Raw genomic sequence first — 25,055 nt, 5'->3', positions numbered from 1 at the left:
AGTGGTTCCGTGGTTTCTAGGGAGATTAGAATGCACCTGGTCGTCACCAGCTTGTTTCTCTCAGAAGTGACTGTGCGACCCGTCCGTTTATCATGAGTTCCAAAAGTCAGGTATGTAGGAAACTTTTCCCCACTCGTTCACAAAAACCTGTGATCCTTCCTCATACCCCTTGCTCCAGGTCACAAAGTTGACACTTATTGGAGCATTTGGAAGGCTAGGCTGCCCCACACCATAAAACATCCCAGTAATGGACTCGTATTCACATTCCCTTGTTTTGAACAAAATGAAAGGCTTGTGGGAGTCAGTCCACATCATTGGTGGGCTCATTTCCTGGTGATTGTGCAGAATCCACAAATCAATCCTTTAATACAGAACCTCGGGCCCAGTGGTCAAGTGTCGCCCTCCACACCTCTCTGCCTGGCCCTTAGAACTCTCCCTCAACCACACACCCCTCACTGGGCCTACAGTGCAGCCCAGGTGTTTTTGCCTGACTGGAATGTGTCCTTGAACTCTGAACATGCTTCTCAGTTGCCTGAATGGAGGATAGAGGGGTGTGGGCATAGAACCAAACCTACTGTACAAAAGGAATATTTACATTTGGTGCCCCGCCCATTTTTTGCCTTTGCCCCACCCACCACTGTCATGTGGCCCTCGGAATGTTGCCCAGAAGCAAATGCAGCCCTCAGGGTCCCCTAACACTCTTAATCCATGTTTCTTACATCTCAGTGGAACACTGCCAGGTCCTTTTAAAGGGCTCCCAGACAATTCTGCCTGTTTACTCAGAAGAAAGTCCCCCTGATCGCAATGGGGCTTTACTCCCAGATAAGTGACAGTGTGTTCCCTAAAGCTTCCTGTCCCCTTCCTTCGAATGAGACCTCACGGCAATGCCATGTGCATATGGTATTTATTTGATGGCACAGGTAAAGAGAAAGGACCCCTGGACAGTTAAGTCCAGTTGAAGGTGACTATGGGGTGCGGTGCTCTTCCCAATCTGGTACCCTCCAGGTATGTCCCGGTTTCAAACAAACAAACAAATGTATTTTATACTAATATCAAGATACACAGAAGCTAAAACTAAGGGATGTACGCAGTGCTACTCCCTTTTCAAGATAGGACTCACTGAAATAAAATACTGTGGGGCTATGTTAGTCCTGGCCGCTATTTTTAATGTGCCTGAATTGAACTAACACTGGAGCCAATCCAGGCATTTCCTATAAGAGCCACTTTTCTGTGAGATAAATCCATTTACAACAATTGGCAGAGTATTTCCCTTTTTAATGGGGTTTAACCATTCCTGTTCACAACTTAGCAACTGAGAGGTTTTTGTTTTTAAATGAAAATGGCATCTGGGATTCATATATTTCATGAGCAAGTGCAAATGCACTTCAAGACATATGGTATGCTATCCACTGATAAAGAGTATCCACAATTTTCTAGGCCACTGTTGCTTCCTTACATTTCCAGTGATTGGTCTTGCATTTAGTCCTTCTGAGGACTGAATCTGGGATAAAATCAAGACAAACAATAGAATTCTGCATTGATCTACAGAGCTGGCACTTACAGGTGCCCCAGAAGACCCTGCGCTTGTGAGTAAAAAGACCTTGTAATGTGGCAGCAGCTACACTTCGGAACTCCCTGCCTGTTGACACCTGACAGGTTCTTTTGCTATATACTTTTCAGCACCTGCTTAAAACATTTTTGTTTAGGGAAGCTGATCCAGACACCTTGACATGCTTAATCTCTTTTACCATTATATATATGTGTGTGTGTGTGTGTGTGTGTGTGTGTGTGTGTGAGTTCCATTGTTTTAATTTTTTTAATTGATAAATTTAATATTTTTTGAAAACTGCGTAGAGGTTTTGCTGCATTCAAGTGGTGTGTGTGTGTATATATATACACACACATATATATATACACACACACACACACACATATATATATATATATATATATATATATATATATATATATACCGTATTTTTCGCTCTATAAGACGCACCAGACCACAAGACGCTCCTAGTTTTTGGAGGAGGAAAACAAGAAAAATAATATTCTGAATCTCAGAAGCCAGAACAGCAAGAGGGACCACTGCGCAGTGAAAGCAGCAATCCCTCTTGCTGTTCTGGCTTCTGGGATAGCTGTGCAGCCTGCATTCGCTCCATAAGACGCACACACATCTCCCCTTACTTTTTAGGAGGGAAAAAGTGAGTCTTATAGAGCAAAAAATACGGTATATATATATATATATATATATATATATAAACTGAATAAATTCATTGGTACAATAACATTAGCAAAGGATGTTACATCTTGGGACTATCATTTGGAATCCATTCAACAACATTTGCAGCAGAAATTACTGGCCAGTCTTACCAAAAAATCAGATAAGTGGTAAACCATGAACTCAGTCGTGATGTGGTGAATCAGATATTGCCAAGGAATTTATTCTTACCTTATATACCCTTCAAGCCCCAGAAAAATAACGTTTGGAGATCCATAGATTGGAGAAAGCTATAGCGGATTTTCTTCAATTTATGATGTTTAAGGCAGCTTTCGTTTGCTCAGAACAAGAGCGGCCACTGAGGAACTCACAAAAGCAGAGTCCACAGGCCCATAAGTTATACATGCTTATAGAAAGGCAAAACCCCACCTTAGTTTTACACATTCAGGGGCATAACTAGGGGTTGGCTAGGTTGCCCCCCACCAACAGCGCAGACCTAGGGGATGCAAAAATTGTACAGAAAGAGCCAGCGATTGCCAAGGGTGTAAGGGACTGGGGGGGGGGCACTGTTAAATTGCCTTGCCAATGGCGCAAGGGAGTCTAGGTATACTTCTGTACACATGCATATAAATTCACATTCTCAGAGGAAAAGCATGCCTGCATTAACAGAGCTGGTTGCCTGATTCAGCAGGAATAATTCAGTGTCTACCTTCTACAAAACTGGTCCAAGGCTGCATTCTTTTCCTGCACAAACATTCTTGACACATACAGTGAGCAGGTTATCCTAACAATATCCTTTCACACACACTTTTTTTTTTGCACCTCTTCACATGTAGGCTACCTGGCAATGTATATATCAATAGGATCACCCGCTACAGCAGCTGTAACAGATTCTGGACCTAGGCCATTTGATAGAAACGAATCTCCAGCCCTTTTCTCCAAGCACTGAGCAACATTCAGCTGCCCCACACTCTGTCAGACATCACCCAGTGAATATCAGCAGCGGGGGAGAAATCTGATTTGGTTTGCATTTAAACCGTGCACTTTCTGAAACTATGCGAAACACAAAATTGCTTACAAAAATAAATATACTGGTAGAAATTCACGCTAAAAAGCTGGTGACCCTTCAGGATGAATCCATTTTGCATTACTTTCTATGGGTAACCACGCCTTGGTTTTGGAACGCTTTGGTTTTGGAACTGACTTCCAGAACGGATTAAGTATGAGAACTAAGGCACCACTGTATATTGATTTTGCTGGGTTTGCTCTGAGTGTGACTTATTCTGATTCTACCTGCTTTGCCTCTCCCCATCCGCTACTGACTTACTCCTTCCTTCCTTCCTTCCTTCCTTCCTTCCTTCCTTCCTTCCTTCCTCTGCCTTCCCTTTTAGCACTGCGAGATCCTACCTAAAGGTAGAAGTCGGAGGTTTAACCCATTCCTGTACCGGATCCTCTGGAGAATCCGCCAGCAGTGGAACCTTTTGGGCTTCTTTGAAATCAACGAGGATCACCCGCTCTATCAGTTCACCAGTATGATAAAGAAGGGGCTCAGGGCATCTGTCCATCATGCTATCCATAACCCAGTAACCACAGTGAGTTTGGGCTGCAGGATGTGGGGGGGGGGGGCAGGTTCTACTCCCACCTCTGTTGCCTCCTTGGCAACTGTGAAACAGGAGCCTTCTGGGCACAGGGATGGGCTGATTTTGTGTTTGGGGGATCAACTTTTCCTCCCACTTCCCCTTGAACCCCAAGGTTGACCATCTGGAGCCAGGTGTAGAAGATTAAGAGGAGGCAGTAGCGGAGTGGGGGGGGGGGAACCAGGTGCAGAATCCTGAGAGGGATTCATCTAGTCAGGGGTCAGTAACCTTTTCCAGCCGTGGGCCGGTCCACTGTCCCTCAGACCATGTGGTGGGTTTTTTTGAAAGAAAAAAATATGAACAAATTCCTATGTCCCACAAATAACCCAGAAATGCATTTTAAATAAAAGGACACATTCTACTCATGTAAAAACACTCTGATTCCTGGACCGTCCGTGGGCCGGATTGAGAAGGTGATTGGGCCACATCTGGCCCATGGACCTTAGGTTGCCTACCCCTGAACTAGGTGCTCCTATGGCAGGCTCTCTGCTGCGCTTCTGTTGCCTTCTGGAGACGCAGGGAGGGAAGCCACGCCCGGGCTGGGCCAGTGTGCTTCCTGGTCCTTCTCAGATGCCCCCATGCACCCAGCTGCTGGGCTGGCCAAGAGGTGAGGGCTCGCTCGCCCAGCCTGCGAGGTGTCGAGGATGGAGGTGGCAGGGCCAGGGGAACGCAAGGCACGAGTGGAAGCAGTGGTCGTGACCCAGTTCACAGAGGAGTCCTCTGCTTCCACCGAGGAGGAGGCTACGGAAGAGGCTGAGTTGGGGTCGTTGTGTGTGGAGCGGTGGCACCTCCATTCAGTGGTCCTGGCGTTGGCCTTGCTGGCGGTGGGAGGCCATGGTTGGTGGGCAACAGCAGAATATGTGAGGACAGCGGCCCTCAGCTCTCCTACCGCCACTCACGTGCTGCTTGGCCTGGCTGAGAGGGATAGAGGGGGAGGGCAGCGGCGCCACCCACAAAGGAGGGAGAAAGCCTCTCCTCTCAGGTGCACGCCTCCACTCCAGCTGCCTAGTCCACGGGGCGGGGCAGGTTGGGGGATGACGGCAACTCTTGTCCTGACCCAGATCTGGCAACCCACACTATTAGGAAGGAGAGGGCAGAGAGGCCCACATCAGGGATGAAGAAGCTGTGGCCCCTCAGTTGTTGTTGGATTCCCAAGGTCCATTGGCCCTGGCCAATTGAGTTACAGTTACAAGGATGGTGGGAGTTACTACTACTACTACTACTACTACTAATATTTATACCCTGCCCATCTGGCTGGGTTTCCCCAGCCACTCTAGGTGGCTTCCAACAAAATATTAAAAATACAATAAAACATCAAATATTAAAAACTTCACTAAACAGGGCTGCCTTCAGATGTTTTCTAAAGGTCAGGTAGTTGTTTATTTCCTTGACATCTGATGACAGGGCGTTCCACAGGGCAGGCACCACTACTGAGAAGGCCCTCTGCCTGGTTCCCTGTAACCTCGTAATGAGGGAACCACCATAAGTCCCTCAGCGCTGGACCTCAGTGTTTGGGCTGAATGATGGTGGTGGAGACGCTCCTTCAGGTATACTGGGCCAGGGCTGTTTAGGGCTTTAAAGGTCAGCACCAACACTTTGAATTGTGCCCGGAAATGTACTGGGAGCCAATGTAGGTCTTTCAGGACCGGTGTTATGTGGTCTCGGCTGCCACCCCCAGTCACCAGTCTAGCTGCCGCATTCTGGATTAGTTGTAGTTTCCGGGTCACCTTCAAAGGTAGCCCCACGTAGAGCGCATTGCAGTAGTCCAAGTGGGAGATAACCAGAGCATGCACCACTCTGGCGAGAAAAGAGCTGAAGAGTGGCAGGTTCCTCATTCTTGGTATGTATAGATGGTGCTATATGAATCCATGTGTGGAAAACCTCTGAGGCCCGAGGCCTAAATGTCTCCCCCAGGCTTATCTATCTGGCTTTCACGACTATCCTGAGGCCACACCCCTCTTCCCCAAGTCACACTCCTTGCTGCCTTTGCTTTGCACATTCATGGAGTGTTCCTGCCTCACTGGGATGCATCCTTGATCATGGCTCTTTCTTGCCTAGATAGAGGATGGGGAAGGGTGTGTGAGTGTGGATGTAGAAACTAGCCTCCTGCACGTAAGATGTCTTCTTCGCACAAAGAATGGTGAGCAAACATTGCACGGTCCAGAGGTAGTATCAACATTTTTGCTTTGCCCAGTTTTGCCCCAGCCCCACCCACCTACCCACCGGCCCTTTGAAGGTTGCTCAGAAAGCAACGAGGCCCTTGAATTGAAGAAAGGCTCCCTGTCATTGGGCATGGAGAACCTGTGGCCCTCCAGATGTTTTTGGACTTCAACCCACATCGCCTCAGGAAGCATGGTCAATGGACAGGGATGATGGGAGTTTCCTCTGAGCACACACTTGGCCTTGAATGTTCCCACCACCCTTCCCACCCTCTACTGCCACACCATTGTGGTGCACCACATCTTCTGAGAGCCACTGACATAAACCATAAGATCCATAATAGAGACACATAAAATTAACAGCAACAAACCCGCATGCCATACCCCTTAAACAACAACCCAGTGCAAGAGGCTGTTCAGCAGCCTCAGCATTTGAGAAATGCCTGAGAGATTCAAGTTTTTATTACATGTAAAGAGATGTATTTTATTTTATTTTCAAAAAAAATTATTGGTTTTCTCATTTATCACATAAAAAAGAAACAAGAAAAAAGAAAAACATTACAATACACAAAAACAAAGAAAAACACATAAAAAAGAATTTTTACTTCCAAATCCTAATTTTATTTCATTGATAACTGACTTCCTCGAATCCCTCTAACTGAGTTTCATTATATCTCCTGTTTAGCAGTTCTCCAAATTCATATTTCTAATAATATTAACTTCTTTCATTTACTAACTTCTTCTCCTTTATTAATATTTTAATCCTTAATATTTATTAACAACATGTTCTTATTGTACCCCTAAGCCTAATTATTACTTCCAAGAAATTTCTCTTTCTCTTAAATTACAATATTTAGCCAAATATTCTTTAAAGTTCTTCCAATCCTCTTGTGTCTCCTCTTCTTTCTGGTCGCGGATTCTTCCAAAAAGTCCACCATCTTCATCTGCCATTCTTCTATTGTTGGTATCTCTTGCGATTTCCAATTTTTGGCTAATAAAAGTCTTGCCGCTGTAGTGGCATAAAAAAAAGTCTAACATCTTTTTTGGGCAATTCCAATCCTATTATTCCAAGTAGAAAGGCTTCTGGTTTTTTAAAAAATGTATTTTTCAATATCTTTTTCAACTCATTATATTTCTTTTCCCAGAAGTCTTTCACCTTAGGACACGTCCACCACATATGATAATAAAGAGATGTATTTTATTGGTGACAAGCCTGTGAGGAATTTGCTGGGAAATCCTGAGGAATTTGCTGGGAGTTCTGAGGACAAGAAGGGGGAAAGGGTGGGTGTTCTGACTCTCTTTCTCTCTGCAGGACGTCCTGAGGGAGGATCAGTTTAAGGCAGTCCTCAGGCAGATGCACGAGGTAGGCATCCTTTGAAGGGTGGGGGTGGGGGTGGGGGTCCCCAAAGGAAACTTCCCAAGCACAAGTTGGGTTTGGGCTGGGCAGATCTGTACAACATTCCAGATTCTCTCCACTCCTCCTTTTTCCAGCATTAGGTTCAGTTCTTCACATGAAAATTCATCAGCACCTGAGCACACATTTCTCCTTATTTATTTACTATTTCATAACGTTTGTTGTGAAACCGCCCCGAGATCTACGGCTATAGGGAGGAATAGAAATTTAAAATACAAAACGCCTCAGAGCAGTATACAAAAAGAATGAAATTCAGGAATGAAATTAACAGTAAAAAAAGTTTTAGAAAGCTATTTATAACATTAAAAGTCAGCAATAAGGTAAACACAAATTGAAACACATGTCAGCATTATACATATCTGGGTAAGCAAGAATATATTTAGAAGGCACCAAAAAGAGTACAGTGAAGGTGTCTGCCTGAAGTCAATAGGCAGGGAGTTCCAAAGTGTGGGTGCTGCTAGATTAAAAGATAGATTTCTTAAAAATGCTGAATGAGTATTATGTGGCACATGTAACACTGCCAATTCCAGAGATTGAATCAGACTGAAGTGAGCACGTGTGTCTCTGTATGTAATTTACCCTAATAAACACATTTTATGCTAAGCAATTTCCTCCTAATATAATGTATGTTGTGTCTATTATCACTAATATGAGCATTTTAAGCACACTTTTAGTGTGCATTTTTTCACACGTTACTTGGCTGGAGAACTTAGCAATGGGCGATTTGGATGAGTCCACATTTTGAAGGTCTGCTGTGTTCCAGTTCCCACATATTGCTTTGAAAAGTGCGAAGCAGATATATTTGCCTTGAAATGGGAACTGAATTGAATCATCCCCTCCCTATCAGGGACTTTGCTCAGCTGTAAGGGCTTTCCACCAGAAGGGCAGCATTTTGGGCCCCTGAGCATTCTGGCCGCCCCTTTCTCTGCACTGACCTCAGTTCTGCTTCCCGGCAGGGCTTTGAGATGAGGACATACGCTGCTCCTGCTTTTACCCGGTTCCGAAAATTCCTTGGCATGGTGGATGTCGATTACCAACGGTCACTGACTTGTGACAGCTCATACTTGCAGTTCATCAGCAACTCTAAAAGCACGGCTGACTTCTTCCTCAGGTCAGAGAACTACCTTGTCCACAGCAAGAAAAGACACATGTGAGACCTGCAATAAAGAGCTGCAGCGTGTCCCGCTGCTGTTCAGCATATCTCCCCTGCCCTGCTTCCCTGGCTTTTGGTGCCCCTCCCCACAACAATCCGTGAGCCTTCCATGCACTCTGAGCATGCTCAGTTCTCACTGGACTACTTTGAGTCGGTCTCTTCACTGCCTTCACCCTCATTTACGATTCCCTCCAAAGGGTGTTTTTTGTTGTTGTTGTTTTTTGTACATTGGCAAACTCTGGGATTCTCCCAAGCCTGCTTGTGGATGGGTGGTTCTGTTCTAGATACATAAGCATCAGCACACACAGCCTGCACATTGGAAATACAGGGAATAATGTGAATATATTCATATGAACCTGCTTTGTGCTGTGTCAGACTCGTGGTCCATCCAGCCTAGCATTATTCTGACTGGATTCAATAGTGTAAATCAATAGTAAAGGTAAAGGGACCCCTGACCATTAGGTCCAGTCGTGACCGACTCTGGGGTTGCGGCGCTCATCTCGCTTTACTGGCCAAGGGAGCTGGTGTACAGCTTCCGGGTCATGTGGCCAGCATGACTAAGCCGCTTCTGGTGAACAAGAGTAGCGCACGGAAATGCTGTTTACCTTCCCGCCGGAGCGGTACCTATTTATCTACTTGCACTTTGACTGACAAACTGCTAGGTTGGCAGGAGCAGGGACCAAGCAACAGGAGCTTACCCCATCAAGGGGATTTGAACTGCCAACCTTCTGATCGGCAAGCCCTAGGCTCTGTGGTTTAGACCACAGCACCACCCGCATCCCAAAATCAATAGTACAAACAGCTCATTTGTATTAAAAATGTTGCATTAATACATGGTTGTTGTTGGCATCCATCTGTCTCAGGTGACAATGGAGGAGTGTGTCTTTGGGGGTGAAGTCAAACCACTGGAGAGTTACAGCGCCTGCTGTGGCTGTGGAGACTGATATGGGAGAGACATGTTTTGTTGCCTCTGGAGCAGGTGAAGGCGTCCAGCTGTGCTGCTGCACATGCACCCGGGCATCTCTTCTTTCTGTGCTCCTCCCAGGGATCATTCCTCCTCTGGTCACTTCTATGGAAGCACACACGACCTGTCTGTCTCCAGGCATTGCAGTTGTCTGCAAGGAATTCCCACATGGCGGGGTTAATGTTGCCAGACTTCATGTCCAGTTTGCACACATCTTTGCAATGAGAAGTTGGTCTGGCCTGGTGCCTAAGCACCAAGCCAGACTAAGCATTTTCCTTCTGACACACCCTCCCTCTCAGCATCTGGGTTCTCACCCAGGATCCAAACTCTAGATTTGCTTTCTATGGGCAGGCCCAGGGTTGGTGGCGCTTCCTCAGACTGCCTATAGCTGTCTCCCATTCAGCTGCATTCTCCACACTGATTTCCAGGTGCAGCAAGTTTGTTGAGTTTCCCAGGGAGTTCAAAGGATAGGGAAAGTGTTCTCCTCCTCTCACAGCTCTTTTCCCCTGCTCTCTGTCCTCTTCTCATCCTCCATCTGCTCTGGTGGCCCCTGCCACTCATGCAAGGCAGTGGGTTGGCTGGGGCATAGAATCATAGAAGTGTCAAGTAGGAAGGGGCCACGAGTGTCATCTAGTCCAACCCCCCAAGAATGCAGGAGTCTTTTGCTCAGTGTGGGGCTTGAACCCATCACTGTGTGTGTGTGTGTGTGTGTGTGTGTGTGTGTGTGTGTGAATCAGCAATATCAAAAGCAACACGATGGCCAGAAACAATTACAATGTGAAAAACTTTACGGAATAATTCAAAACATCAAAACTAATAAACTGAAGTCTCTGAAAGTCCTTCAATGAATCATAATCGCATGAACACTGTTCCAGAGTATTTTTCATTCTCATGTATATTATATCTACAATGGTGCCCCGCAAGACGAATGCCTCGCAAGACAGAAAACTCGCTAGACGAAAGGGTTTTCCGTTTTTCGATGCGCTTCGCAAGACGAATTTCCCTATGGGCTTGCTTCGCAAGACGAAAACGTCTTGCGAGTTTGTTTCCTTTTTCGTAAAACCGTTAATATCCAGGGGGCATTGCTTGAAGAGGTGCAGTCTGCGAGGAGCAACACATTGCACGCGGTGTGGTAGCCTTTTCTGAGGTTTTTGAGGACTTTGCTGATTTTTGAAGCTTTTCCAAAACTTCTTTTGCAGCTGTTTGGTAAGTTAAACTTTTAAAACTTTTTTGGGGGGTTTTGGATTTTGGGTTGGGGTGTTTGGAATTCAAGGACTTGGTGTTGGGGAGAGGTTTGCAAGAATCTGGGAGCTTGTGTGGTTTTTTCCTGCATTTTTATGATTTTTTGTGACCATTGGGGCACTCTGCTGGTTTGTTTTTTTTTTAAAAATCTGGGTTTGAATTTCTGTGTGGTGGGTGGCTGGGGGAACAGTTGGGGAGGGGTTTGCAAGAATCTGGGAGCTTGTGTGGTTTTTTTTGAATTTTTATGATTTTCTGTGGCCATTGGGGCACTCTGCTGTTTTTTTAAAAAAAATTCTGGGTTTGAATTTCTGTGTGGTGGGTGGCTGGGGGAACAGTTGAGGAGGGGTTTGCAAGAATCTGGGAGCTTGTGTGGTTTTTTTTGAATTTTTATGATTTTCTGTGACCATTGGGGCACTCTGCTGTTTTTTAAAAAAAAATTCTGGGTTTGAATTTCTGTGTGGTGGGTGGCTGGGGGGACAGTTGGGGAGGGGTTTGCAAGAATCTGGGAGCTTGTGTGGGTTTTTTTTGAATTTTTATGATTTTCTGTGACCATTGGGCCATGCTGTTTTTTAAAAAAAAAAAAATTCTGAGTTTGAATTTCTGTGTGGTGGGTGGCTGGGGGAGCAGTTGGGGAGGGGTTTGCAACAGTTGGGGAGGGGTTTGCAACAGTTGGGGAGGGGTTTGCAATTTCTGTGTGGTGGGTGGGTGGCTGGGGGAACAGTTGAGGTTTTTGAAGACTTTGGTGATTTTTAAAGCTTTTCCAAAACTTCTTTTGCAGCCATTTGAGGATTTTGAAGACTTTGGTGATTTGCAGCCATTTCGTAAGTTAAAGTTTTAAAACTTTTTTGGGGGTTTTTGGATTTTGGGTTGGGTGCTTGGAATTCAAGGACTTGGTTCTGGGTTTGAATTCCTGTGTGGTGGGTGGCTGGGTGCTTTTGAATTTTTTGGGTGTGCATCACTGATTTTTTTTCTTTTTTCTGAGTTTACGAAGCTAGGAGCTGTGCTGCCATGGGACCCAAGAAGACTGCTGCTGCAGAGGCCGGCGAGAGGAAGAAGGAGAAGGTAACGCTGGAAATGAAGAAGGAGATCATCCGGAAGCACGATGGTGGAATGCGTGTGACAGACCTCGCCAGGGAGTACGGCAGGAACCCATCGACCATTGGCACCATCCTGAAGATGAGGGAGAAGATCCTTGCGACTGATGCAGCCAAGGGAGTCACCAGGATCGTGAAGAACCGCCCAGCTGTTCTGGAGGAGGTCGAGAAGTTGCTCCTCATCTGGTTAGAAGAGAAGCAGCGTGCAGGCCGTGATTTGTGAGAAGGCCAAGGCCTTGCACGCAGACCTCATCTGGGAACAGCCAGGAACCTCAGGTGAGCCAGAAGTCTTCAAGGCAAGCAGAGGTTGGTTTGACCGGTTCAAGACGAGATCTGGAATCTACAGCGTGGTCAGGCATGGAGAGGCTGCCAGTTCTGATGTTCCTGCGGCTGAAGGCTTTGCCTTGGAGTTCCTGGAGGTTGTGAAGACAGAGGGCTACGTTCCACAGCAGGTCTTCAACTGCGACGAGACCGGGCTGTTTTGGAAGAGGATGCCCAAAAGGACTTTCATCACTCAGGAGGAGGCCAAGTTGCCTGGCCACAAGCCCATGAAGGACCGTCTGACCCTGCTCTTCTGTGCCAACGCAAGCGGCGACCTGAAGATCAAGCCCCTGCTGGTGTACCACTCGGAGAACCCACGGGCCTTCAAGAAACACAAGGTCGACAAGGAGCAGCTAAGTGTCATGTGGCGATCCAACAGTAAGGCTTGGGTCACACGTGTGCTGTTTGTGGACTGGGTCAATCTTGCTTTTGGCCCTGCTGTCAAACAGTACCTGCTGGACAACGACCTGCCGCTGAAGGCTTTGCGTCTGATGGACAATGCTCCTGCTCATCCTAAAGGCCTTGAGGAGGACTTGTTGGAGGAGTTCAGCTTCATCAACATCATGTTCCTGCCGCCTAACACCACGCCACTGCTCCAGCCAATGGATCAGCAGGTCATCGCCAATTTCAAAAAACTCTACACCAAGGAGCTTTTCAGGCGATGCTTCGAGGTGACTGATTGCACCACCATCACCCTGCGGGAATTCTGGAAGGGGCACTTCGACATCGTCACCTGCTTGAAGATGATCACCACGGCCTGGAAAGGGATCAGCCAGAGAAATTTGAATTGCGCTTGGTGCAGCCTGTGGCCGGATTGTGTGGCACTAAGTGACTCTGATGCACCAGAGTCAACAGTGGTGCAGGACATTGTTGCCTTGGGGAGGACCATGGGCCTGGAGGTCACAGAGGAGGACGTCAGCGAGCTGGTGGAGGAGCCCGACCATGAGCTGACCACCCAGGAGCTGGTTGAACTGCAGGCAGAGGCTGCGCAGGAGCAGGCCTCGCTGGAAGAGGAGGAAGCAACTGAGGAACGGCTGTCCTCCAAAGAACTGAGGGACATTTGCCTGAAGTGGAAGGATGTGCAGGCTTTTGCACAGCGGCACCACCCTGACAAGCACGTGGCACATGACCTTGCGAACACTTTTGATACAACGGTCATGTCGCCTTTCAGGGAGGTGCTGAAAAGGCGGATGAAGCAGCAGACCATGGACAGGTTCTTAAGCAAGAAGCAAAGAGTGGAAGAGGAACCTTCTTCGAGTGGTCCCCCAGAGTCTTAGAAAATGTACTGTACACTTTGTTGATTTTTAAATGTTTTCTCTGTCATGTTTATAAACTTAATTTATTGTTCCTTCAGTTTTTGAAATGCTCTTTACAGTATGTGTGAACAGTATGTGTAAACACTGTTCAGCAGAGTTCAGAGTTGGACATCAGAATTGGACATTTGCTGATTATACAAGGCTTCACAGCTTGCTCTCCGCCGGGTAAAGTCTGGCACCATGATTCATTTAAGGACTTTCAGAGACTTCAGTTTGTTGGTTTTGATGTTTTGACTTACTCCATAAAGTTTTTCATGTTGTAATTGTTTCTGTGCTGCTTTTGATATTGCTGACTCATATTTTGCAACACAGGGGTGTGTGTATGTGTGAAGGCAGGTGTCCAAACTGGGCCAAGGCTGCCTTAAGCAGCCATCTCTCACTGATGAAGGTGTTTCTCTGGGCACTTTCTATGATCAAGCTGCTATGAAATGTACCATACTTTAAACTTTAGCCTCTATAAGTTCTTTATGCACTTTATAGTACAGTGGTACCTCGGGTTACGAACTTAATTCGTTCCAGAGGTCCATTCTTAACCCGAAATTGTTCTAAACCTGAGGTACCACTTTAGCTCATGGGGGGCCTCCCGTGCCGCCACGCCACCAGCGTGCAACTTCCGTTCTCATCCTGGGGCAAAATTATCAACCTGAGATACTATGTCTGGGTTAGCGGAGTCTGTAACCCGAAGTGTCTGTAACCCGAAGCACTTGTAACCCAAGGTCCCACTGTATATATTTATGAATTCCTATGCATTTTATGTTGGAGCTGCTAGAATGCAGCCAGTGGCAGATCTATGGGTCTCACACTTCAGCGGCATCCAGTTCGCTGCCAAAATTCCACCTCTTGTGCTCCATTTTAAGTCATAGTTGCAGCATCCCTTGTGGTGCCCCAGACTCCCCACCCTGTGCAACCAAACCAGTTGTGCTTCCCACATCTGCCTCTTATGCAACTCAATTTGCATTCATACTGGATGGGATTTGCGTAAGGAGAAAGCAAATAGACAGCAGTACCTCCAAACTTCCCAGACTGTCTTTCTAAACCAGGGGTCAGCAAACTTTTTCAGCAGGGGGCCGGTCTAGATTTTTGGGGGGGAATGAACGAATTACTATGCCCCACTAATAACCCGGAGGTGCATTTTAAATAAAAGGACACATTCTACTCATGTAAAAACATGGTGATTCCCGAACCACCCACAGGCCGGATTTAGAAGGCGATTGGGCCGGATCTGGCCCCCGGGCCGTAATTTGCCTACCCATGTTTAAACTAACATGTGTTGGCCTTTCCTATACAGTGGTACCTTGGTTCTCAAACGGCTTAGTTGTCGAACAAATCGGCTCCTGAAAGCTGCAAACCCGGAAGTAAGTGTTCCGGTTTGCAAACTTTTTTTGGGGGGGGGGGGGGAGCTGAATGTCCAACATGGCTCCTGCTTGAGTGCAGGAAGCTCCTGCAGCCAATCAGAAGCCGCGCTTTGGTTTTCGAAGGGTTTCAGGAATCGAACAGACTCCCGGAACGGACTAAGTTCGAGAACCAAGGTATGACTGTACAGTACAGTGGTACCTCAGGTTACAGACGCTTCAGGTTACAGACGTTTCAGGTTACAGACTCCGCTAACCCAGAAATAGTACCTCGGGTTAAGAACTTTGCTTCAGGATGAGAACAGAAATCGTGCAGTGGCGGCGCGGCGGCCCCATTAACTAAAGTGGTGCTTCAGGTTAAGAACAGTTTCAGGTTAAGAACGGACCTCCAGAATGAATTAAGTTCTTAACCCGAGGTACCAGTGTAATACTAGATTGCTGCTCTTAGGGTTGTTGACCCTACCCTGTCCCTCCTGAAGCAGAGAGAATACATCTTCCTTTCTCTCTCCTGCTGAGATCAGAGAGCAAGCTCTTCTCCTTTGCAGCTTGTTAGTTGGAGTAGGAACTGTTTACTATCCAATATGTATTTCTTATAATAAACTAAGTTTTCCACACTCAGTGTGATTGTTTTACCACTAGAGCGCGTTCAGCAACATGTATTCCGTATACAGCCAGCTTCCAAGCTGTGCGCTAACTCTACTAAAAATTGCACGCATTTTAAATTTTTAGCCTCTCTACATATGCTATCTATGAATCACTGTTTATGAATGAAATATATTGCAAATAAAGAAAAACAAAAGAACAAAAATTTATGGACTTTGTTAATTTTTCTACCAGTTGATACAGTTCTTGCCAGGCAGTTACTGCTGGTTATAATATCACTGACATGCAATCACATTGGAATGTTAATTACATTTTGCATTAATTGTTCTATTTTAATGGTTGACAGTTTGCTATATGATGACTTTGAAATGTTATGGTGTTCGTATAAACAACCTGAGTTATTTGTTGGATTGTTGGGGGTTGGGGTTGGGGGGGGTTTCTTTTGAACTCATTGAACCCAACGGTCATCTAGTCCAATCCCCTTCCATGCAGTTATTTCATATTTGAGCTTTGTTGTAATGATGTATTGATTTGCAGTTTTGTTCTGTTGAAAGCTGATTTGGGCATACTTGCATGAGAAAGTGATATGTAAATTTAAACAAATAAGTGAATTTCTGCTTCCCTCCCCGTCTTAAACAGCAATGATAAGCGCTTCTTCCTGAAGACTCAGAGTAAGCAAGAAATCCAATTCCTTCTCACAAACCTAGCCAAGTATCTTGAGCACATGGAGAGATACCCTCACTCCATCCTCGTCAAATTCCTGGGTAAGACATGCTTGTAGAAAATGAATGAAAACAAACCTTAAAAGTCAGCAGCAGTAATATGTTTCTTATGATTAGGCCAAATCCTTTGGCTGTGATGTGTGTTTCTCCCTTCCTTCCAACAGGTGTCCACAGTATTATCGTCCCTCGGGAAAAGAAGGTAAGGTTTTATGTGAGCTATTGAATGTAGCCTTTTTAGCCTCGGGTGAGAAGAGCTTTGTGCCCAGGAAAGGGAAATGGGAGTCAACAGACACTCAAGGAATAGTTTCAGAGAAAAAGCTTTATTTCTACCATCCGGGCTGGTAGAAGGAGCAAGTGTGATAACTCACAAACAAGCACGGGTTCACAGTCATTTGCACAGAGCATATATTCCCCTCCAGTTCCCTCCCCTTTCTCCTCCTCCTCATGAGTCCTGCCCCATGTTGAGTGAGTTTCCTGAGCATGAACAGAAAGCTCCTGTCTTTGGGACTCTTTTGGACTCTTCCCAGGAAAGCGGGGTAGAAGCCTAGGGGGTGGGTCGAGGAGCCTTGCGGTTCAGCGTGTTCAAGATGTGTTACAACCGAATGAGATAAGAGTCAATTCTCAGGCCTGAGTATTCTTGGAAATGACAGAGCCTATTCATTAGCTTTTTGAAGCCTTCTCGTACTGATAAAAGAATAACATTTTGCCTTTGCCACAGCATCTTGTGAGAAAACAGAGGAAAACTTTAGCTGTGGATTTTTAGAAGAGATAAAAGGAATTTTGGACAGTTTGAGGCCTGGTTGGGGGGGATGACTTCGGGCCTAGGTGGGGTCACCTGTCCTCACCTCCTTCAGTTAATATACAGTACCTGCGAGGAGATTTTGCAGGGCTTCAAAGCTCCCTTACTGGAATATTTCTGCTGGGGCTCCAGCCTTGAAATAAGCTAATTAAGGGGCTCAAACAGGGCAGTTCACTCATCACCCCCCAGGGCATTTTGTGGGGGTGGGAAGAAATGGCTGACCTCTTGATTTCAGCTAACCTTGTTACCATACATTCCCACATTTCTCTGATGAAAATAGGGACATCCCATTCCATGATGATATTTTTACTATTATACCCCACACATCTTATTGGGTTGCCCCAACATTGGGCAGCTTCCAACATAACAAAACATTAAACATTTTTTTTTAAAAAAACTTCCCTATACAGAATTCCCTTCAGAAGGCTCGGGGGTCTGATAACTCCATACCCTCCAACATTTCGCCAATGAAAATAGGGACGGAAAAGCAGGACATTCCGGGATCACATCAGAAACTGGGATGGCTTCTCTAAATCAGGGGCACTTGGAGGGTCTGTGTTGCAGCTTCTGCACACCTACAAATATCTCCCTCTTGTTTCTCAATATCCCTGTTTTGAAGACTATCCTGTTGGCACTCAAACACTTCTGGCAAGCCTGGCTTACGTAGGCCCATTAATTCCAATGGTTCTACTCTGAACTTATTTGGCTACAAGCCATTATGTTTATTATCTAACTTGGGAAGAACGGGCACCTACATTTGCTTGTTTTCTTGTCCCCACCTCATTTTTTGCAGAGCCTGTCTTGCTTTTTGGAGGTTTTTTTAATGTCATCCAGAGATTTTCAGGTGCTGTACAAATTTTTTTTTAAAAAAAATAATCTTTTTTTTAACTGAACACATTTTTAGGGGCCTTGTTTGCACCACAGCATCACAGCAGCAAACCCTGAAAATGAGGGGTGGGAAATAGTTTTTTAATGGACAAATTTTAAAAGCTTTGTGGGGCACGAAAAAGACTTTGGCATCACAGTTGGGGTGGTCAATAATTTTTTTTATTACCAAAAGAAAAAACACTTTTTAAAAACTCATTTTTTTCTCTTAGAAATGACAAACTTGGGGATTCTTTAGGGACCCACTTTTTGGCTGAATATGATCCACCACCCATGGCTTAAACCCCACCCCCTACTGTAGGTGCTTTATTTAAAATAACAGCAATGCTTAGTAGCATTCAGAAGTTGTTGTTGTTTACCCACTGTTCACCCTCAGATCCCAGGGCAGGTTAAAATGATTGAAACGCAATATTAAAAATAGTTTACAAGAAGTTGAAATTACAGAAGTAAAGTGGGTCCTAAAAATATACATCTTAAGTGTTAAAAGCCAGGGTAAAGAGGTGGGTCTTACGGGTCCTTCCCATCCCCACCCATTGAGGAAGGCCCTTGCCTTCACCCATCTTTCTGTCTTAGTATTAAAGGTAAAGGGACCCCTGAACATTAGGTCCAGTTGTGGCTGACTCTGGGGTTGCGGAGCTCATCTCGCTTTATTGGCTGAGGGAGCCGGTGTACAGCTTCCGGGTCATGTGGCCAGCATGACTAAGCCGCTTCTGGCGAAACCAGAGCAGCGCACGGAAACGCCGTTTACCTTCCCACCGGAGCGGTACCTATTTATCTACTTGCACTTTGACGTGCTTTCAAACTGCTAGGTTGGCAGGAGCAGGGACTGAACAATGGGAGCTCACCCCGTCAAGGGGATTTGAACCGCCGACCTTCTGATCGGCAAGTCCTAGCCTCTGTGGTTTAACCCACAGCGCCACCCGCGTCCCATCTTAGCATTAAGCATCCTGACAACGTCCTATGGGAGGGATTGCACACTGCCATGAATGCTGCATACTTGAACGGTCTTAGCCCTGGACTGACCTGCTGCTGTTTTCTCCTTGTGCCTCTAGAGATACTTCATCATCATGCAGAGTATCTTCTACCCTCACGATAAGATTGTCGAGCGGTGAGTTCCTTGCATGGTTTGAGAGGAATGGCACCATTTTTAGCTGGGGGGTGGGGGTGGGTCTGAGTTGACGATAGAGGCCTTCCTCCACTCCTGGGGCTAATAATAATAATAATAATAATAATAATAATAATAATAATAATAATTATTATTATTTTATTTATACCCCACCCTTCCCGGTTCAAAAACCAGGCTCAGGGCGGCTAACAACTAATTTAAAACGCTTAATTGTAAAAGCAGCATAAAATACAGTATAAAAACATGAATAACAATAAAATTCAGAAATCAATTTAGGGGAAATAAGCATTAGATAATCACCAGGGCTAGCTGGCTGAATTGTTCCTACGTGGGCCAGCAAGGAGGCCAGGGAAGAATTAGCTGTGGGGTCTCAGAGCGGGTAATCTTCATAAAGGGGAGGGGGAGGGAAGAGAAGGGAAATAAAAGATCAGGCTGAATTCAAATTAAAGGCCAGGAGGTATAGCCCTGTCTTACAGGCCCGACGGAAGGAGGTTACATCTGGAAGGTGGACAGTCTCAAGGGACAGAGCATTCCACCAGGTCGGAGCCATCACTGAGAAGGCCCTGGCCCTGGTGGAGGATAGTCTGACATCCTTAGGGCCCAGGACCTCTAAACTATGGTTATTCGTGGACCTTAAGGTCCTCTGCGGGGCATACCAGGAGAGGCGGTCCCATAAATATGAGGGCCCTAAGCCACAAAGGGCTTTAAAGGTCAAGACCAGCACCTTGAACCTGACCCTATACTCCACTGGGAGCCAGTGCAACTGGTAAAGCACTGGGTGAATATGCTCCCATGGCAGGGACCTCATGAGGAGCCTCGCTGCAGCATTTTGCACCTGCTGGAGTTTGTGGGACAGTTTCAAGGGCAGCCCCGTGTAGAGCGAATTACAGTAGTCAAGCTGGACTTCCTTATTCCCCTGGGAGTAAGCCCCGTTGAACAAAGGGAGGGGGGTTACTTCTGGAGGAACGTGCACAGGGTTGTGCTGTGGAGGAAGACCTTATTCCCTATCAAATTCAAAGACTGGTCTCTTTGAAGCAAGGCTTACCATCCCTCTCCCTGACATGCTAGGTTTCTGTGCGCAGGGATTTATTGTTTTTGTTTCTATCAAGTATGAATTGCCACAGCTTGGATGCAGGTACCTGGCCTCAGCAAGACCTGGGCCCAACAGCACACACCCCGGGACATGTCTGGTGTGCACCCCCCCCCCAAAAGCTGTGTGTTGGCAGTGAATGAGAGGAGGTGTAGCAGTGGGCAAGAGAAGTTTGTCCATTGTCACCAAATCTTGAGTCTCCTGAGGGATCCTATCATTGCTTGAGTCTCTGAGGGACCCTATCTTGAGTCTCTGAGGGACCCTATCATTGCTCGGACTGCAGATTGGAAGCCACTATTCTCACTAGAAAAATTGTTCTCTGGCCTGCTACTCTGAAGGGAAGTGGGTTGCTGAAAGAACAACAGAGCCCTGAAAGCAAGTTGGGAGTGTTGATCCAGCAGGCCCAGGTTCGAATCCCTGCTCAGCCAGGAAGCTCACTGGGGTGGTCTTGGGTGTCAACATCTCTTGTGTCTGACCTACCTCAGGGGGATGTTGTTGCTGGGATGCCCCAGGCCTTCTTGGACGACAGGTGAGGGAATGAAGACCACCTCTCTGGCACTCACCAGCCCTCCTTTTTCCTCGCAGGTATGATATTAAAGGATGTGACGTGGGCCGCTGGACAGATCCGGCCCCGAAGGGCAGCGAAATCATTGTGGTTTTTAAGGATCTAAACTTTGCTGATAAGACCATTTGCCTTGGTAGGTCTTGCCACCCCCCACCCCACCTACAAAAGTCACACTTTGTGCTAAAACAGGGGAGGCAGTCCAGGGGTGTGTGTTATTTCGCTGTTTGTTTGTTTATTTATAAATAAATTAACTGCTTAATATTTATTTTTTCACAAGAAAACAGCATCAGCAGGATGTTGAACCAGATGTTTTGCTCAGTTAACAGCAAATTTGCTGCTCTTTACATTCTTGGGCACCTAACCACAATATTGTGCACTCATCAAGTCCTTTGTACACTGTTGTGTTGGACCACCCTTTCCAGAATTCTGCTCCCAATGGTGACTATTTTGTTGGCATCCATTTCTGCCCTAAAGGCGGGGTCAGGGGTATATGTGCGTGTGTACAGGCAACATTTCAGTGCAAGTGATTCAAGGAATTTCTGGGGAATCTACACTTTCTGCAAAAAATAAAACCCAGCCAAAGTACTGAATAGCTGTTCTCTCCCACATTGTTCAGGCATTCTACAGAATAGCTGTGTTTGTAAAACAACAACGTGTGTCTTAGGCGGAAATTGCAAATATCAGGGATTCTGTAGCCCTGTTGTCATTGCAGCCTGTTGCCACAGAACAATTACCGGTAGTTATTTTAGAATGCTGCAGCACGATTGCTTATAGGAGTGAGGCCTTGTCAGCATATATAACATCTCTTCTCAGAGATCTGCACTGGTTGCTGATCTGTGACCAGGCCAGGTTCAAGGGGCTGCTATTAGGATACAAAACCCTTAACCCCTTGGGACCAGTTTACCTACATGTGCCCACTTGGCTGCTTGAGTGGACAGAACTGGTACTGCTACAGATGCCACATGGCACCCATTCCATACCTGTAAGAGCTCCAGTGTGGCAACACCTGCACTTTGGAACTCCCTGCCTATTGATATCAATCATGTGCCTTCATTGAACTCTTTCTGATGCCTGCTAATATAATTCATATTTAGACAAGATGCTTAGATGTGCTGGAGGGAGTTTTAATCTATTCTGGTATTCACTTCTTCAGTGTTTAATGTATTGTAAGTTTTTCCTGATTTTTTGGATTTATCTTTCTGTAAACAGCTTTGATGTTCCTTACAATCTGGTAGCGTATAAATTTTATGAAATAAGTAAATAATCTTAAATAAATGGCAACATGTAAAACCACAATCTCCGAAATGAAAGCTACTGTCCTTCCAGACTGATGTTTTTGTGTGGAGGGGGGCCGTATTCTGCAATATGCTATAGATGCAATAACAGTGCAGCTTTCTAATGGACTGTCCACGCAAACATCATTCTGCTTTATCAGTTGCTTTGCAATGCTTCCCCAGGGTTACCACATTATTGCCACCTGGGGGTGCGCTCTTGTGTTGTAGCTCAGCAAAAGCAGGACAAAATTCCTCTAATGAGGGCTGCTGAGAGTTGGGAGAGATCTTGGAGGCCAAAGAGTTTGCTTTTCTGCTCAGTACAGGGGATCTTGCCACCTCTTCACCCCTGACTGGCCGAATATGCCCATCTCTCATCCTTGCAGGTCCACAGCGTGCCTGGATGCTGACTCAGCTTGAGCTGGACACACAATTCCTGAAGGATTTGGGCGTGATAGACTACAGCCTTCTGGTGGGCTTGCAGCCCCTTCATGAGGACGAGAGGCTCCTGAGCCACGCACTTGCCAACATCATTGCCAAAAGCATGTGAGGCCCTACGGTGGGGTTGTTGTTATTGTTGGTGGGGGGTATCTGTCATAGGGGAAGCCAGTCTGGCAGGGCCCTTACTTTCTCCCTACCCTCTACTAGCCAACTCAACCTTCTACAAGCCCTGAAAGCTCCCAGGTGCTTCTCACACCACCTTCTCTCTCTCTCTCTCTCTCTCTCTCTCACACACACACACACACACACACACTTTTTTTTATTTTGAAGTCAGAATGATGCTTGGTAATTTGGGAGAGTTTGTATTTATTGGAAAAATAAAGAAATTATTTATGTGGTGGAACAAAACCATTTGAGCACTTTTTCATAATAATAATAATAATAATAATAATAATAATAATAATGAAAATTTAATGATAGTGCATCAAGATGAACTGTTCAGTCCACATATTTTCCAAGAATATCTCTAAATATGAAACAGTCCTTGTCATCCAGTCGAACTGTTTCTCCATCGTTCTCCAGTAGCAGAAACTTCTCACCAACTTTTAAACTAACTGGATGAGTATCTCCCTCCTTGCCTTTAGAGCCTGTTCCAATTGCCATAACAGTGGCTTGTAGAATCACAATGCCTCCTTTGTTACAGTCTCAGCTGCACACCTTTCAACCAATACACGGTCAAAGAGGGGAAGAATTTTTTTCAATGCCTGCTTTGCCATGGTACACACTTACAAGGCCCCCTGTTCTGGCTACCTGCTCCCTCTGCAAGAACTTGAGATTTTTTAAAAAACAAAACATTTTCTTTTAATTTACAAACTTGTATACCCCTGCATACAAGTTTGCATGTCCTCCTGTATGTGTGGAGGAGAACATATGCAGTATACTATAATAAATATGAATTACCGGTATTTATTCTATACTATCTTATTTATGGATGGCCCCCAAAAGCTCTTCCCAGTTGCTCCATGTGTGAAAGGCATAGCAGGGCACTATTACTGCAGTCAGTGACTTGTTGCAGACATTTTTGCAGGTCACTGATGCAATAATATTTCAATTGTGGTGGACCATCCACATGTCATTTTGCTTTCTAAGTTGTTCTGTGATGCTTCCCCTGTGCTACTATATTATTGTTGGCCAGAGGGGCTCTCTTGAGCTCCTACGTGCAACTTAAGTGGGACAACTCCCCCTCTCCATAACATTTAGATGGAATTAGGGGAGTGCAACTGGGGAGTGCAACTGGCATGAAGCCTTGCGGGCCCCACAGGGGACACCACAACTATGATGTTTAATGGACGTCAAGAGGCGTGGGGGCACTGAATTTTGGCATCGTACAGGGCTCCCCTGAAATTTGAGACACCATGGTCCACCACTAAATAACACTTGTGGTATTAAAAAGTTACCTGGTTTCAACTGAAGTTAGGGGGGACTGGTTGGAAATGTAGGAGTATGTCTGCCTTGAAAGCTTTGCAGGCACAAACAGTACTGAATACAGTATTGCATATAACTGTCATGAATCGACAAAAAAGGGCATCTGAAAGGAACCACTATACAAACAGGATGTTGGACTGAATGGGCCTTGGCCTGACCCAGCAAGGCTCTTCAAATGCGCTTATGTTCCCCTGACAGGTCGATTGACACTAACAGTGATCACCAGAACCAGAACTTTGGGAACGCCTTGCAGGAGTCTCACACGTCTCATGGCTATTCTTCTAGTGTGGACCAGTTCTACAAGCTCTCTCCCGAAAGCAGGTACACCATCCAGAACATGCTAGCGCTGTACCTGAAGAGGAAAGCAAACACAGACAAGGAGGCAGACTCTTCTAGGGGAAGCGAGACCTTCATGCAGGAAGTCTTGGCTCCTTACGTGCTCCATGGGATCAACTTCGACCCGACCGCCCAGTGTCCTGTTGGAACAGAGGAGGGTGGGCATCCCCAAACCTTCAACCATCTGGCGGAGTCACTCTTCCACCTGGCCCAGAACAGGCGGCTCCTTCCCAACACGCGGAATGCCTTGCACGTGATCGATGGTCCCGACTATCGCTATTACATAGGTATTGTTGACCTGTTCACAGTCTACAACTTCCGCAAGAAGATGGAGCATTTCTGGAAGACCCTTCGGTTCCGGGATAAAAGTTTCTCCACAGTTGGCCCCGTCTATTATGCTAGGAGGCTTCGCAAATGGGTGCAAGACCACACCGCATGAACGCAGGGAGGGGGGCAGTTGCAGGAGGGCTGAGGGAAACATCCCCAGACTGTCCCCAGAGTCTTGTCCCCTACATGCCTTGCAGAGAAAACAACAAGAACACAAGAACAAGCTTTGAAGTGACTGCTCCAGGGAGTTGGAGGTCGTTGTGGAAACTTTTTGGTGTCCAGGGATGGGAACAACATCTGCAGGAAACTAAAATTCCCCTGTATCCTGGTAGCTGGGTTATGTCACAGGGCCAGAAGGGAACAGGTTTTTCTGCAGGAGTGGTGTGTATTTTTGTGAGGGTGGGGAGACGTGTGTCTTGAAGAGCTGAGACACTGCAACTGCTGGGATTTAGATCTGAATCCTGGACATTGTAAACATCATTGCTGCATCCTGGATATGAGGGTGGTGACAATACAGGAATCTACAAAAGTG

At 46.0% G+C, this 25,055-nt stretch overlaps 1 protein-coding gene and 1 pseudogene across 2 annotated transcripts; one reads left to right on the top strand and one right to left on the bottom strand.

Annotated features, from left to right (window-relative positions):
• Positions 1–9: 9 nt before the first annotated feature.
• PIP5KL1 (phosphatidylinositol-4-phosphate 5-kinase like 1) lies at positions 10–25,055 on the top strand. Its single transcript, XM_080990950.1, has 10 exons — positions 10–110; positions 3,613–3,813; positions 7,330–7,380; positions 8,388–8,542; positions 16,116–16,240; positions 16,363–16,397; positions 18,935–18,990; positions 20,684–20,796; positions 22,321–22,480; positions 24,059–25,055. The coding sequence occupies exons 1-10, from the start codon at positions 93–95 to the stop codon at positions 24,633–24,635; spliced, it is 1,491 nt and encodes a 496-aa protein (XP_080847076.1). The 5' UTR covers positions 10–92; the 3' UTR covers positions 24,636–25,055.
• LOC308468637 (10 kDa heat shock protein, mitochondrial pseudogene) lies at positions 22,487–24,050 on the bottom strand (annotated as a pseudogene). Its single transcript has one exon. The product of its transcript is annotated as a 10 kDa heat shock protein, mitochondrial pseudogene (transcript).

This window comes from Podarcis pityusensis (assembly GCF_964106645.2).
Source record: "Podarcis pityusensis genome assembly, chromosome: Z".
In the NCBI taxonomy this organism is placed as follows: domain Eukaryota; kingdom Metazoa; phylum Chordata; class Lepidosauria; order Squamata; family Lacertidae; genus Podarcis; species Podarcis pityusensis.
The sequence above is the reverse complement of the archived record's forward strand: the minus strand, read 5'-3'. Positions and strand labels throughout refer to the sequence as shown.

What these genes read in the sequence shown, in the direction of transcription:
- PIP5KL1 (XM_080990950.1), top strand. An exon ending in CATCCTCGTCAAATTCCTGG is followed by an intron (nt 16,241 to 16,362) that starts GTAAGACATGCT and finishes TCCTTCCAACAG; the next exon opens with GTGTCCACAGTATTATCGTC. An exon ending in TGATAAGACCATTTGCCTTG is followed by an intron (nt 20,797 to 22,320) that starts GTAGGTCTTGCC and finishes TCATCCTTGCAG; the next exon opens with GTCCACAGCGTGCCTGGATG.